Genomic DNA, 14,607 nt, shown 5'->3' with positions numbered 1-14,607 from the left:
TATGGTTTGTATGTTGGAAATTGTAGTTACAGAGGTTATATATATACTAAATGTTGACATCTGTGGTTTTATAAGTTGTGATTAACTACTTAACAACAGACCATTAAAAACGTCATGTTATTACACCTGTGTATATACATGACGTAAGACCATTTAAAAAAGATCGCTGATTGGGTCTAAGTTTATTTCTTAGTTTGGTTCCAAGAAATGTTTTTTATTTCCTGAAAAATCGACTATAAAAGTAGGATAATGTAAAACTGGAAACATAAAGAACAGTCTCCGATAAGTACAGGAACAAAACAAAATGGTAAGATCGAATTTTTACATATACAAGTTCATCCATTTTGTTATTTGTATACTTAATGACTATACGGTATTTGCTATTAATTCGTGTTTAATATACTAAAATTATCCATGTTTCGTTATATCTGTCACCCCTCTCCCAAAACGAAAACAAAACAAACTAGCGTCTGACAATTGTATAATCCTGATCAACAAATTTGATAAATTTGACCTTTCTTAAAAGCTATTTTATTTTTTGCGTACAGCAGTTTTGTTATTTGAAAAATTAAAATGCACTGACAGTATACTAGATGCTGATATGCTGTCACTGACAATATATACAAATATGGCACCACCTATTTTATCATCGCTGCATCAACAACCTGAATATCGATGTGTCACCATCAACGAAATCAGTAGTAGGAAGGAAATGTAATAAATACGTTTTATGGAATTTTGAATGTAATGAAACACATTATACTGAATGAAACTATCTGCTTTTATTACAGATGATGCCATTGTTTGCTGTTTTTATGTTAGCCTCTCTTTCCGGGGCATTTTCCTTGATAATACCACATGGACATTCAAGTTCACCAAATATAGGTCTTCAGAGATTCCTCGATTTTGTTCCATTGAAAGAACGAACGTTGGCAGCATGTAACCAGTACCATGGAATGTACAATCAGTGTCTTCCTCCAGTAAACTGGATGTGTGATAAACCAGCAGATTACAAAGTTTTTAATAAGTACGATTATTTAACATTTTAATGAATATGCACCAAGTTCTGCATTTATTTTCATTTCACTATGTTTTATCATAGAGAACATATAGTGCTGATTGCAAAAAATCAATTGATACATGTATCAGTTATTGGAATATACAGTGTAGTTAGTTCTATCAAAATAGTTAACACATGTTAATCATATATGTAGTAATTAGTACATCAAAAAAGATGTACAACAAAATCGCAAAATGAATTTTTATAAGGTATTTGATATCAAATAATTAAGTAATTTATTAAAATAATACATATATTTAAAATGTTTATTTAGAGCTACCTTCATCCAAGAACTAGTCCATGCACCTGATGTGATTGTCAACCACCTTTCAGCAGCATGTTTAGGCAATGCCAAGGATAAAACGTAAGATATATATTTTTTAAAGATGTTGCGTGTACAACGTTTATTCACGATGATGAAATACCTACTTCTGTACTTTTCAGTAATCAATAAATGACAATAACGAAAACCATTAAATACCTATACACCAGGAATTAAAAAGTAAAGATTAATTGTTGTAATCAATACTTACATTAATTATTTCTAAACTGTTATACCCATCTAAAATGCAACTTTTGTCATATGCATTACACGACACTCAGGTCCATCTACTCACGTGTATCACTTTGTTCATAAATGTTTTCTTTTTGTAGTGTATCAAAAGTTTATACAAAACATCCAGTGTGTAGAGAAGTCAAAACATTGATTGAATTCGTAAATTTGGGAAATGAAGTTTGTCAGGTTGTCTTTAATAATGAAGAGGCCAATATTCAAAAACTTTACAGAACAGAATGTCTTAATGGGTAAGTGTTACTTTTTTTTTGGAATAAATCATATTTCCGATTCATGATTCACTTAATGTACAGAACATCTATCATTGTCTTTGTTTTTGTGGTGACAGTAGTCGAAGATATGTGTCGTTCCTTTATGAAATATCCGTGTCTTTTTTTTAATTTCGTCTTTAGGATGCATTTATATAAGTGTAATCAAAAGACCCCAGATTCGAACGGTTATTAAAAGTATATATTCTAACGCTAAAGACTAGAAAGGGAAAATAGTCACACTCAACAATGATCATGAACAAAATAAATAATATATACATAGAAACAAATGTATTTATTTTTTTTATATTTTCATTTACAGTGACCCTTCAGTTAAGGCAGAATTCCAACAAAGGTGTGCATTTGATTATGGAACAAAGGTAGACTACTATTGCAAACCAACAAACTTCGTCTCCAGGAAAATCGCCGTTCATTGTCCAGTGTCCGGCTTTGTGCTCACTACACATAAGGTTGCTACTGCCTGCAGCTGTGTTAAAATGAGTTGCAAAGCTTAAAGTAAAAAATACCAATAAATCCATACTTTCAAAATCTGTGATATAATTTTCACGAAAAGGCAAGTGCAATATCATTCCATGTGTCATTTTTTGTACTAAAGTATTGTATTGATGTTAATGATTCGATGTAATAAATATAAACTTGTATTAATATCTGTTTTTCGTTTTACTTGAAGTAGCGAAGATAAATTTTTGGAATGTAAACACAAAATGTCTTAATTTGTTTACATTATAGAACAAATGCTCTTATAATTTGAAAATCTTATAACAGGGCAAATTCAAAACATAGATTAATCTCTCTTACGCTTTTATATAAAAATCATGTTAAATTTAGAAGTAACAAAAAAGCTACCATAGATTGCGCCATTGGTACATTTTCATAGCAGAATTTTGAAAATAAATCTTCAGTATTCAATCTTTAAGTATTCAAATTTATGTGTCTTATCACTTTTATTTGCTCCTTATTTAAATTAATGAACCTAAATCATATCAATGTTGAATGTGTGTAACGTAATGTTTTATGTTGAAATGAAGTCTAAGGTAAATATGACTTATACAAAACATGGGTCTTATGATATGAAAATAAGTTTTTATCGCCATTAATTTCCTCCGATGAATTCGCATCCAATATGCAACAATAAATGTTATTGTAACTAAAATTCACGAAAATTAGACAGCATGTAATCAATACCATAGATGTGTGACAAACCAAGATGTTTTAGTCTTTCAAACCATGTAAATGTTAGTATCCATAGTATGACGAATACTGGGCAATTCTAGTCTACATTTAGGTTGTTTAATTGACTATGCGTAAATAAAGGGTTGATGCCAGTCAAGACGCTTTTTAGGCCAGCTTTGATGATTGTCTTTCACAACTTCTCGTAAACGATACTACAATATTGATGTTAACATCTAAGAAAAGGCGTACAAGAAAATAGGGAACACATTTTTATCCTGCATCATTAAAAGATCAGTTAACCTAAAGGCGTGTATTTTCCTTGTAGTTTTAACTAGAATATATGAAGTAAATATTTCATCCTTATGACACACATAATGATTGATAACAGCTTCTAAATTAAGCTGTATAAATTCCTGTGCACGTGAAAATGTTTTAAAAATACTAAAAGTTACAAGTCAATGCATCATAGTTTTGAAAGACTTGTTGTCGATAGTTGAACGACTGGCAATTCAAGGAATTCGCCCTCCTTGACGCGATTGAAAACATTTCTAGTAATATGTGGCGATATAATCTCCAAATTGGTGATTTGGTGTAATCCCTCATGCTAGGAATTATCCGTCATTTTCATCGTGTTTGTATAATAGTACGGGTACGAATTTGGTAGAGGGGAGTAGTCTGATGCTTAAAGTGTTAGATATAAACTACTGAAAACCAGGGATGGATCAACTCGATTTATTAAATATCCTCTTTCTGGTATGCATTCAAAAATATACCAAACTACATCCCATGAACCCTTCATCCAGTTAATTCATTTTACTGAAAACAATAATTGAAGCAAGGCAGACTCAAAATCAGTGTTATATTTTAGTAGTCCTCTGTTAAATGTTTTCACGAGGGTGTAAACTTGGCTGTTCAATAGAGGACGCAGAATTAGTCGGGATGTTGATCTCCATACAGATTAGAATGATTTTCTTAAGATTTCGTAGTGATTCACAAATATTTGTTATAGTAACAACGGGATAACATCTTGTACTCTTTTATTTCCTGTTGTGTTAAATTGGATGATTTATAAAACCACGTGATTTGGAGATTTAAAGATGTAGTGAAAAAAACACAAGTACATCTATCAATAATAAAAACGCTTTACAAAATTGAGGCAAAACTGGAAAAGAGAAAGTTAGAAACATATATGTTTGGTCCTACATGTTAAGTCTCTCGCCGATCTAAAGATCTAGCTTGAATAAATTGGCTGTTCGCTTTAAAAAAAAAAAAAAAAACATTGATTCCGTTTCTGCAAATGTAGCTGAAAAAAACATTATTGTATTTTCAAAAAAATCCAATGTATGTCAAATGAATTTCAAACGAATATCAAATGAATGTGGATTGAGTAACCACTTTCACATGGTCTCTGATGAGTACTTCATATGGACCCTTTCTCACCAACTCTATGCAACATTTATATCAGACAGGTCCATTTAGAACAGACTCAAAGCAGCAGAAGTTTATTCGCGCTTTTATATTCAACGTTTGTATTATAACATAGGGCAATGTATGTCAAAAGCTACGTGTATGCTAGAAAGTAACCCGTTCATAGCTTTAAAACGCCATAATGTGATTCAAAGACTGGGCAAATTGTTCGATGGTCCGCCGCTTTAAAACTGCAACAATTAACAGTTTTGGAAAACTTTTACGTGTTCATGTCCACTTCAATAGAAAACATTATCTTCTTTTGAAAATAGATTTTTGTTTACCTGTATATTGTGATTTTACGGTTGATTTATTAATTGATGATAAGGTAAAGTTTGTTACACACTTTAAAAAAACGAAATTTTACTTTCATATAAAAGTAGAGATTATTTTATATAGTTCTAAAATAATATATCTAACTTATATTGGTATAGAAAATCAGACAAACAATAAATTGACGCGTGTCAACTGTTATGAATATTTTTTTCATTCTTTAAATACTGATCAGTTTTAAAATAACGCAGAAGTTTAATGCCAATTATTGATGCATTTATTAATCCTAAAATTGTAAGATTGGAAATTATTCAGAAGGAGGAAATATTATTGTCACTGAAGATATTAGTAATCAAAATGTGGTCGCGTTTACTCTTGTAATCAAGGGAACCAAGGTTATAGCGGTAATCAAAAGAATGTAATCCAGGGACAACAACCAGACATGGAAAATATACACAACAAAGAACGTAAAGTAACTAAAATCATACCTACTAAGTAACAAAAGTGAATGAGCAACTCGGACTCCACTAAAAACTGGGACTGGAATGTACGTGGAAATTCCCTGTGAAAACTTTTTGCACTGTAACCAGTCAAACAAATACTTCATGATGTAAAGGAGATCAAGAAAATGAAAGCAGTAAGAGTTATTTAGGACGTAAAATTGTATTTGAGCAGTTTCTTCGGTTATCTATAGATATGAATTAACATCACGCTTGGTTTTTAAACAGACCAATACCTAAATTTTTTTAAAATTTTTTTATGTTTTCAGTACTTGCTTTATTTGTTTTTCTTTTTCTTTTTCAAAAACAAATGGGATATATAAGCGCTAATAAAATAAATTTATAATTTGATTTTTCAGTAAATTATGGAAGGATACCAACCCCATGACATGCGAACGATCCCAAAATATGAGTTTAAAGTACGAAATTTTAGTTTCATCCTCATAGATAGCTGTTTGTCAAATTCTTCATTTTACAACTACAACAACGACAACAATCGTCCAATAAACCAAATGCAAGCAAGGTGAAATTCCAGGACATACTCTATCAACATGTAATAGTAGACAAGATATAGTTCAGGTAGCAATGCTTTTATCATATTTTATTATATAAATGCAGTGTTTTTCCCGAATATTCTAAGTTTAAAAAATTCCAATATTTCACACTGTGGGCCAAAAAAGGTAATTTCACTCTCGGACTTTTACTAGATAAAACGTCAGAAAAAAAACAATCCGCCATTCACAAAACTAAAACCAATGTTGACAGTACGAATAATGGAGGAATACATTGAGATTTAATTCGACCGTGGAACAACTATCTTCGGCACTCGTTGTCATATTTTGGTTATTCATGATAACCAATTGATTATTTTATTATTCTTCCTTCAAACTAGTCGGATTACCAAGATGATAGCGGAAATCAAAAGAATGTAATCCAGGTACAACACCAGACAAGAGAAATATACAAACACTACCAAGACAATATATTAACTAAAATAATACATACAACGTAACAAGAGTAAATAAGCAACTCGGCGGACTCCACTAAAAACTGGGAGCGTGGACCATGTGCACCGGTAGAGTAAGCGTCCTCTGCTTTTCTAGAAACCCCAGTCGAGTTGACCATAACAAGTCAAATTCAGGTAAACGAAAGAGGAAAGGAAAAGATTTACATATTGTACTAATCAGTTTTTTATTGTGCATATGAATGGACCGTAACGATCCCCGAGTTCATAATGATAATTAAACTTCTGTAGTGATTACTCCAATGATTTAGAAACATAACTCTGTTACAGAATCCAAATTGTAAGAAGTCTAGTGCGATACAAAACTTCTGCTTAATAACGGCAAGCTAAGGCATAATGTTGGAGATATGATATAAAATTTCTATACGCAGGTGCTGAAGGGATGTTGCTACAGATGAAAGGATAGTTGACAATTCTGACTGAAAATCCATCAACCTATAAAGGTATGCCCACGGAACGGTCTCTGCTTTGCTAATCGGAAACTTGCACATGTATTGACAGGTGGCCAGTTGTAAATGCATGTTTGTCAGTTATGTTCAAACTTGATATAGCGTTTCTGCCTCCATTTATAATAGTAGCAAATTGAAATGACTTACATTCATGTAAAACAATCCAGTGCAACCCAAAACTTAAATGAGACTTGTATTTAGAAAAAAAACGTATTCTTTTACATTCCTAAGTAGTCAACTATGACATACATCAATAAATAGTATAAATAAGGTATAAACTTGAAGATAGAACACTATATCTGGGCTTCACCAAATGATTGTGTAAATGGGCGTTTGATTATGCTTTAATGTCTGTAACGGATATTTAATCCATCTCAGGATGATAACAATTGACCAATCGATCAAACAATGCCTTGTTTTAGCCTGACAGCCTAACTGGGATCTTAATTCTGACTCATAGGTATACATGTATGCTATTCATTTTCAGTCGGGCACACCATACTGACTCCAAGCCGAACAATCGTCACTTAATTTCCGTGTACTTCGCGGAGATACAATTAATACTTCAATGTAACTCAGTCTTGGATCGACAAACTTTCGCACTCCTGACAAGCATGCTGCCCTGGAACCACCAAGACGGGTACATCGAATTGAAACATGACTAATGGAATGGAATATATTTTAATATCTTAATTTTTTCAATTGCTATTCCAATGTCTACGGCTGATTTTCCTACTCATGTTAAACTCGAATAGAAAATTAATGCACATATTTACATGAAACTCTTATATGATTATTTTTAAAGCTTAAATATGAAAGTCTAAATAAAATTGAATAACAATTTTATATCAGTCTATGGTTATATTCAGCATCCTAGTTAAAGTCGCATAATCAATTTACAATAATATCAACATTCTTGTAATGACTAAGGTGTCAGCCGAAATAGACGTAATTAGGGCTTACCTTTAATGATAAGAGTATAAAACCAAATTTCGACTAACGTTTTTTGTAGAAATATTTATTTTTTTAATCATATTTTTGAATTCTTAATCGAGAAAAACCCAGATTTTCAGTGTTTATTTGTAGATATGACACTACTTTATATTCCAATGATTCTGTGTTGTCTTTGTCTTCCTTTTGTTGTTATTTTGTTGATTTTGTTTTTGTTGTTGTAAATTTTATTTTTCCGTTTTTTTTTATGTTTGTTTGTTTGTGCTTGTTTGTTTGCTTTTTTTTTCAAGGGAAAATTTTTCTCTCGATTTTACAGTCGATAGTTAAATACACAAGATTAATTAGAAGAAATCATTTTAATAATCAGGAAAAGGCAAGTCAATGATGATAATGAATGAGCATACAAAATAAATAACATCAACACAGAAGACATAATATTGCACTTTTAAACCACTTTCTGTTTTACGCATACACAAATACATCATATCACAGTACAACAGTTCATAGATTTCATTTCTCCCATATTTTCACAATGATTGAAACTTCCTTCCTCTTTAACTCACTTCTCTTACTAGACACTTTATACCATGACTGTAATTGAAGCTGGAGACATTAATTGTATCAAGGAAACTTCGGATTATATCTTTTCTATATTTAACATTTGAAATTAGAACTGAAGATTTTTAACATTGTTTCAATTGCTGTTGATTTAGTTCAAAAGTTAAAATGTCATTTTGGAAAATTAATCATAACTTGTGATAACATAACAAACGTTTGATTTTACATTTTTCATTTTTCTTTCGTAAAAAATATTGCTGAATTCTTGTGCAATAATAATATTTCAATGTATTAATTTTCGCGGTGTACCAACTTTCGCTATTTTTGCGGTGGTACCTTCGAAACTGGTAGTTCACAATATATACGTTTATCAATTTCGGTAACCGTGAAAATTGATACCTGTAAATTTGTTCACTAAACAAAATCTTCAACAAAGATCAACAGCAAATACTAATACGATACTTTAAAATTTAAAAGAAACTACTACCCCAATTAGCAAAAAGTGAATCAAGTATGGCCATTTTGGTTTCTTTCTTCTTTATACATTTGAGTTGACTGGCGGCACAATGTTGTGGAAGTTCAATTTCCATCAATTTACACTGAGGGATGATATCTGGACAGTAGACTGCAATTTTCCTTCTCAGAGGGTTCTCTGGTAGACATCGGAACGATTTATCCATTCTTGGTACGTTCGGAGTTTTTTCACTAAAATAAAAAAAAAATACAAAGAAATGAAAATTAAATTCATTAATATGTTTTCGGATTAGGCAGGTTTTACATCATCAGTAGTTACTTTAAAAAGACTTTAGATAACAATATTATCATAAAGTGTCCCGTTTATGTATGGTTCGGATTGGTTAGATTTCCAAATCGCAAAATGGAATACCGGAACCATCAATCCGACGTTCAAAAAATGTGCTCAGTTATATTTAAATTAAATTAATTCAAATATATCTACCTTGGTTAATACATAATCTATATTAATATAAAAGCGACGAATCAAAACATAAATTCATGTACAGTACCATAACGGTTATTGCATCATTTTTATATGAAAATTAGTAAAACATCAAGTAGGCACAATTAAATGTAATGTCTGAACCAAACAAAACCACTGCACTTACTTGCACTCGGTGTAGGAAACAATTTGTTGCCATGGACGAATTACTTTACACATAGTACGGCTGTTTTCATATTCGTACCAGACTGTGGTCAGATTTACATTTCTACCGGGGCAGATATTTCCACATTCAACCTTCTTTTGTACGAAATCTTGTTCTGTTCCTAGGTAGGCATCACAAGTTCTGAAATTCGTCATATACCTTAAGATTTATTTTATATTAATTAGCAATTTATTTATTTTTTACTATTTCTAAGTAAAAAATACTTTGTATGGTGTAAGATATAATGTCTTTCAAATGAGACAAAATTAAAAATCATATAAGAAAATGTAAGTTTGCTATAAGCTTTTTATTCCTATTTTCAGGAGTTAAAATGAAACTGATGTCATTTTCGTGTCGGGTCTTAAAACGAAAAATGACAAGAAATGGAAACAACGAAAATTTGTTCAGATTAAGAAAGTACTTAGGGCACGTTTAAGATACATATTTAAACGATGTCTGCAAGAAATAGTTTAAGTTATATGAAATTATTACACATCAGTCTTATAAACTTATTTTCATAATACTCACTCTGTGTTACTGTAAGAATAATCTGGATTGTAGAATTCTGAAGCATTTTCAACAAAGTCCAACATCTTTTTATCATTCCGTAACGCCTTTTCTATTGTATCACTGCGAGAAATAGAAGTAAATGACATTAGAAATGGAAATAGCCTTTTCTCTTGTGTATGTCGTTATGACGATATATTGCTTAAAGTATTTTTTGGTCTTTGTTGGATTATTTGTATTCGATTATTTGTTTATAGTTTGTTATTTTTTTTTCTTTTATTTTCTTATGTTTTAGATTTTGTTTTCTTTATTTTCTTATAAAAAGAAAAGAAAAGTTTCACTTACTGTGGATAATCCATATGTTGATCACATATCTTTTCTCTTGACCATTTCAGTTCATCAGGATCAATTTTGCATGTTTGCTTAAAGGCACTAGTTGCAGTAAATGCGATAAAGCAAATAGCTAGATACTTAATCTAAAAATTAAAAAAGAGAGAATTGAACCTTTTAAAGTATCATCAAATAGAGGCACGTATTGTTTAAAGACATCCTCCGTAATGATTTAAACATTCATTGTTATTCCACAGCAAAAACTGACTTAATCGTAGACAGCATGTATTAACATCAAAATTCAATAATAGGGTGTCTTTCTTGCTGTTTTAAAGGGAATAGAATTATTTTTTCTTACTGAATATTGCCTTCTGTGTATATCATATATCAACATCATATAAAGGTTTAATTTCACTTACCATTTTTAAGAATCTTAACTGTTCAAAGTGTATGGTTTGTATGTTGGAAATTGTAGTTACATAGGTTATATATATACTAAATGTTGACATCTGTGGTTTTATAAGTTGTGATTGACTACTTAACAACAGACCATTAAAAACGTCATGTTATTACACCTGTGTATACACATGACGTAAGACCATTTTAAAAAGATCGCTGATTGGGTCTAAGTTTATTTCTTAGTTTGGTTCCAAGAAATGTTTTTATTTCCTGAAAAATCGACTATAAAAGTAGGATAATGTGAAACTTGAATCATAAAGAACAGTCTCCGATAAGTACAGGAACAAAACAAAATGGTAAGATCGAATTTTTACATATACAAGTTCATCCATTTTGTTATTTGTATACTTAATGACTATACGTTATTTGCTATTACATTGTGTTTAATATACTAAAATTATCCTTGTTTTGTTATATCTATCACCCCTCTCCCAAAACAAAACAAACTAGCGTTTGCGAATTTTATAATCCTGATCAACGAATTTCAATTAGAAGATAAATTTGACCTTTCTTTAACGCTGTTGTATTTTTTGTGTACAGCAGTTTTCTTATTTGAAAAATTAAAAAGCACTGACAGTATACTAGATGCTAGTGTGCTGTCACTGACAATATATACAAATATGGCACCGCCTATTTTACCATCGCTGCCTCAACAACCTGAATATCGATGTGTCACGATCAACGAAATCAGTAGTAGGAAGGAAATGTTATAAATACGTTGTATTTAAATGAAACTTATAAAAATAGTTATTATCAATAGAAATAAGATACAAGTCACGAATAGAAAAGAAATCGGCAAATGGTCTCGAGTAACCCCGACTCTGGGTCACATCTGTATATTGTTATTATTTCCAATCAATACATTGTCCTTGTCTGTGTATAAAAGTAAATATGTACCTGGCTATTCTGGACTGTTTTTTACAGTAGCTTTCGGATTGAATATCAACATAATGTCATCTTTTTTTGGTGCATCATGACTTTTTCTTCCATTTATAAGCTAAAAACTTGTTATGCATAAAACTTATGATCTCCTGTCATTATTGAAAAGAGTATTTTACAACATGCAAAACTTGAAATGAATGTTTTATTGATTTCCTTTTTTAGTGTATAAGGTAGCAATTTGTGATACAAAATAAAACTTAAACGAAGTTTCTTCCACAAAAACATATCATTCAGAATTTATCGAAATAGTTGATCCTGAAATTATGGAGGATATAATTGATTACTTTTGTTACTTAAGAACAGCAATTAGTTCGTATGGCATTTTGAATGTAATGAAACACATTATACTGAATAAAACTATCTGCTTTTATTACAGATGGTGTCAATGTTTGCTGTTTTTATGTTAGCCTCTCTTTCCGGGGTTTTTTCGTTGATAATACCACATGGACATTCAAGTTCACCAAATATAGGTCTTCAGAGATTCCTCGATTTTGTTCCATTGAAAGAGCGGACGTTGGCAGCATGTAACCAGTACCATGGAATGTACAATCAGTGTCTTCCTCCAGTAAACTGGATGTGTGAAAAACCAGCAGATTATAAAGTTTTTAATAAGTACGATTATTTAATACTTTAATGTATATGTACTAAGTTCTGCATTTATGTTCATTTCACTCTGTTTTATCATAAAGACTATATATAGTGCTGATTGCCAAAAATCAATTGATACATTTACCAGTTATTGAAATATACAATGTACTTAATTCTATTTCTTTCTATTATCCAAATAGTTAACACGTGTTAATCATACATGTATGTAGTCAAATTAGTACATCAAACATGTTGTACAACAAAAATCGCAAAATGAATACTTATAAGGTATTTATTATATCAAATGATTAAGTAATGTTTTAAATCAATACATATACTTAAAATGTTTGTTTAGAGCTACATTCATCCAAGAACTGGTCCATGCACCTGACGTGATTGTCAACCACCTTTCAGCAGCATGTTTAGGCAATGCCAAGGATAAAACGTAAGATATATTTTTAAGAATGTTGCGTGTACAACGTTTATTCACGATGATGAAATACCTACTTCTATAAATGACAAAAACGAAAATCATTAAATACCTATACACCAGGAATAAAACAGCAAAGATTAATTGTTGTAATCAATATTTACATTAATTTTCTTTCATAACTGTGAAACCCGTCTAAAATGAAACTTTTCGTACTTTCAAATTGGTTCATTTAAGGTTTATGTTCGAATACATTTGAACTGGCTTTAAAAAAACACCAAGTGTTTGACTTGGTCAGGTTTCGTTCTACCATTAAAATGATTTTCTTGATTATCTTTCAAAGTATTTCAAAATATTTGGTCCATTTCAAGTTCATTAAAATGTTTGGTATAACTATTTTGTTATATGCATTGCATGACACTAAGGTCCATCTACTCACGTGTATCACTTTGTTCATTATTGTTTTCTTTTTGTAGTGTATCAAACGTTTATACAAAACATCCAGTGTGTAGAGAAGTCAAAACATTGATTGAATTCGTAAATTTAGGAAATGAAGTTTGTCAGGTTGTCTTTAATAATGAGGAGGCCAATATTCAAAAACTTTACAGAACAGAATGTCTTAACGGGTAAGTGTAAAGTCAAAAAAACTTTATATTTCAGATTATATGAATTACTATGACGTATTGAAAAAAAGCTCTCTTTGTCCTTGTTTTTCAGGTGACCGTAGTTATAGATTATGGAGTGACCATATATTTTTGTTTTCATTTCGTATTTAGCATACATTGTTATCCTAATATTTATATAATGGTAATCGAGCGGTTATAAAAAGTATGTAAAAATCTAGAAAGGAAATAGTCATACTCAACAAAGATCTTGAAAAAAATAAATAACACATACAAAGAAACAAAAATATTTATTTTTTTATATTTATAATTTACAGTGACCCTTCAGTTAAGGCAGAATTCCGACAAAGATGTGCATTTGATTATGGAACCAAGGTAGACTACTATTGCAAACCAACAAACTTCGTCTCCAGGAAAATTGTCGTCCATTGTCCAGTGTCCGGCTTTGTGCTCACTACACATAAGGTTGCTACTGCCTGCAGCTGTGTTAAAATGAGTTGCAAAGCTTAAAGTAAAAACAATAAATCCATACTCTTAAAATCTGTGATATAATTTTCACGAAAAGGCAAGTGCAATATCATTTCATGTGTCATTTTTATTTCTTGTATTGAAACATTGTATTGATGTTAATGAATCGATGTAATAAAATTCAAACTTTTTTTTGTTATTCGTTATACTTGAAGTAGCGCAGAAGAATTTTCCAGAATGTAAACACAAATATCTTTATTCATTTTACGATGTATTACAAATGTCTTATTATATGAAATTCTTGACGATAAAAGGCACAAATTCAAAACGTGGATAACTCATTTACGCTTTTACACAAAATTAGTAAATAATGAGAAGTACTTTTAATGTTATGAAAGATTGTGCTACAGTCCTTGAACCGATCCGCGCAACGATTTGACGGATCAATGATCGTTGACCGATTGATCGCTTACAGATCGATTGCCGATGACCGGTGACCGATCTGATCGCAGTCTTGTTATGTAAAATGACGTAAAATCTGTTTGAAATAAAAGAAATGTAAAATAAAAGTTTAAATTGATGTTTAAATCTATTACATTATGTAATTTTTTTTGTAAAATTGACAAAGATAACAACAAAACCCGGAAAATACAGTGACTGTGCTGTGCGATCACCGGTATAATGGATTTGTTTGACAAATCGATGACTGACCAGTAACTGATCGGTGATCGATGACCGATCGCAATTTTTGATGTACGGATCGGTTCAGGCACTGTATTTGTACATCATCACAGAAATT

The 14,607-nt window shown here is 30.9% G+C and overlaps 3 protein-coding genes across 3 annotated transcripts; 2 read left to right on the top strand and 1 right to left on the bottom strand.

The window, feature by feature from the left end:
- Nucleotides 1-203: 203 nt before the first annotated feature.
- On the top strand, nt 204-2,471 carry LOC148613944 (uncharacterized). Its single transcript, XM_088586142.1, has 5 exons — nt 204-307; nt 792-1,027; nt 1,335-1,424; nt 1,715-1,864; nt 2,205-2,471. Exons 1-5 carry the CDS (start codon nt 305-307, stop codon nt 2,395-2,397), a joined length of 672 nt encoding a protein of 223 aa, XP_088442268.1. The 5' UTR covers nt 204-304; the 3' UTR covers nt 2,398-2,471.
- A 5,641-nt stretch (nt 2,472-8,112) lies between these two features.
- Nucleotides 8,113-10,739, bottom strand: LOC148613943 (uncharacterized). Its single transcript, XM_088586141.1, has 5 exons — nt 10,718-10,739; nt 10,314-10,444; nt 9,990-10,091; nt 9,423-9,602; nt 8,113-9,003 (listed from the first exon to the last, which is right to left on the bottom strand). Exons 1-5 carry the CDS (start codon nt 10,718-10,720, stop codon nt 8,769-8,771), a joined length of 651 nt encoding a protein of 216 aa, XP_088442267.1. The 5' UTR covers nt 10,721-10,739; the 3' UTR covers nt 8,113-8,768.
- Nucleotides 10,740-11,016: 277 nt separating this feature from the next.
- LOC148613942 (uncharacterized) lies at nt 11,017-13,999 on the top strand. Its single transcript, XM_088586140.1, has 5 exons — nt 11,017-11,053; nt 12,076-12,311; nt 12,643-12,732; nt 13,194-13,343; nt 13,658-13,999. The coding sequence occupies exons 1-5, from the start codon at nt 11,051-11,053 to the stop codon at nt 13,848-13,850; spliced, it is 672 nt and encodes a 223-aa protein (XP_088442266.1). The 5' UTR covers nt 11,017-11,050; the 3' UTR covers nt 13,851-13,999.
- Nucleotides 14,000-14,607: the final 608 nt, after the last annotated feature.

This window comes from Perna viridis, chromosome 6 (assembly GCF_037379345.1).
Source record: "Perna viridis isolate PV_CMFRI_1.1 ecotype Kerala chromosome 6, ASM3737934v1, whole genome shotgun sequence".
NCBI classification, from domain to species: Eukaryota; Metazoa; Mollusca; class Bivalvia; order Mytilida; family Mytilidae; genus Perna; species Perna viridis.
Note: the sequence above shows the minus strand (reverse complement) of the source record. Positions and strands in the feature narration are given on the sequence as shown.

What these genes read in the sequence shown, in the direction of transcription:
- LOC148613944 (XM_088586142.1), top strand. An exon ending in GATTACAAAGTTTTTAATAA is followed by an intron (nt 1,028 to 1,334) that starts GTACGATTATTT and finishes ATGTTTATTTAG; the next exon opens with AGCTACCTTCATCCAAGAAC. An exon ending in GGCAATGCCAAGGATAAAAC is followed by an intron (nt 1,425 to 1,714) that starts GTAAGATATATA and finishes TTCTTTTTGTAG; the next exon opens with TGTATCAAAAGTTTATACAA.
- LOC148613943 (XM_088586141.1), bottom strand. An exon ending in CAACATATGGATTATCCACA is followed by an intron (nt 10,092 to 10,313) that starts GTAAGTGAAACT and finishes TATTTCTCGCAG; the next exon opens with TGATACAATAGAAAAGGCGT. An exon ending in TATTCTTACAGTAACACAGA is followed by an intron (nt 9,603 to 9,989) that starts GTGAGTATTATG and finishes GACGAATTTCAG; the next exon opens with AACTTGTGATGCCTACCTAG.
- LOC148613942 (XM_088586140.1), top strand. An exon ending in GGCAATGCCAAGGATAAAAC is followed by an intron (nt 12,733 to 13,193) that starts GTAAGATATATT and finishes TTCTTTTTGTAG; the next exon opens with TGTATCAAACGTTTATACAA. An exon ending in AGAACAGAATGTCTTAACGG is followed by an intron (nt 13,344 to 13,657) that starts GTAAGTGTAAAG and finishes TATAATTTACAG; the next exon opens with TGACCCTTCAGTTAAGGCAG.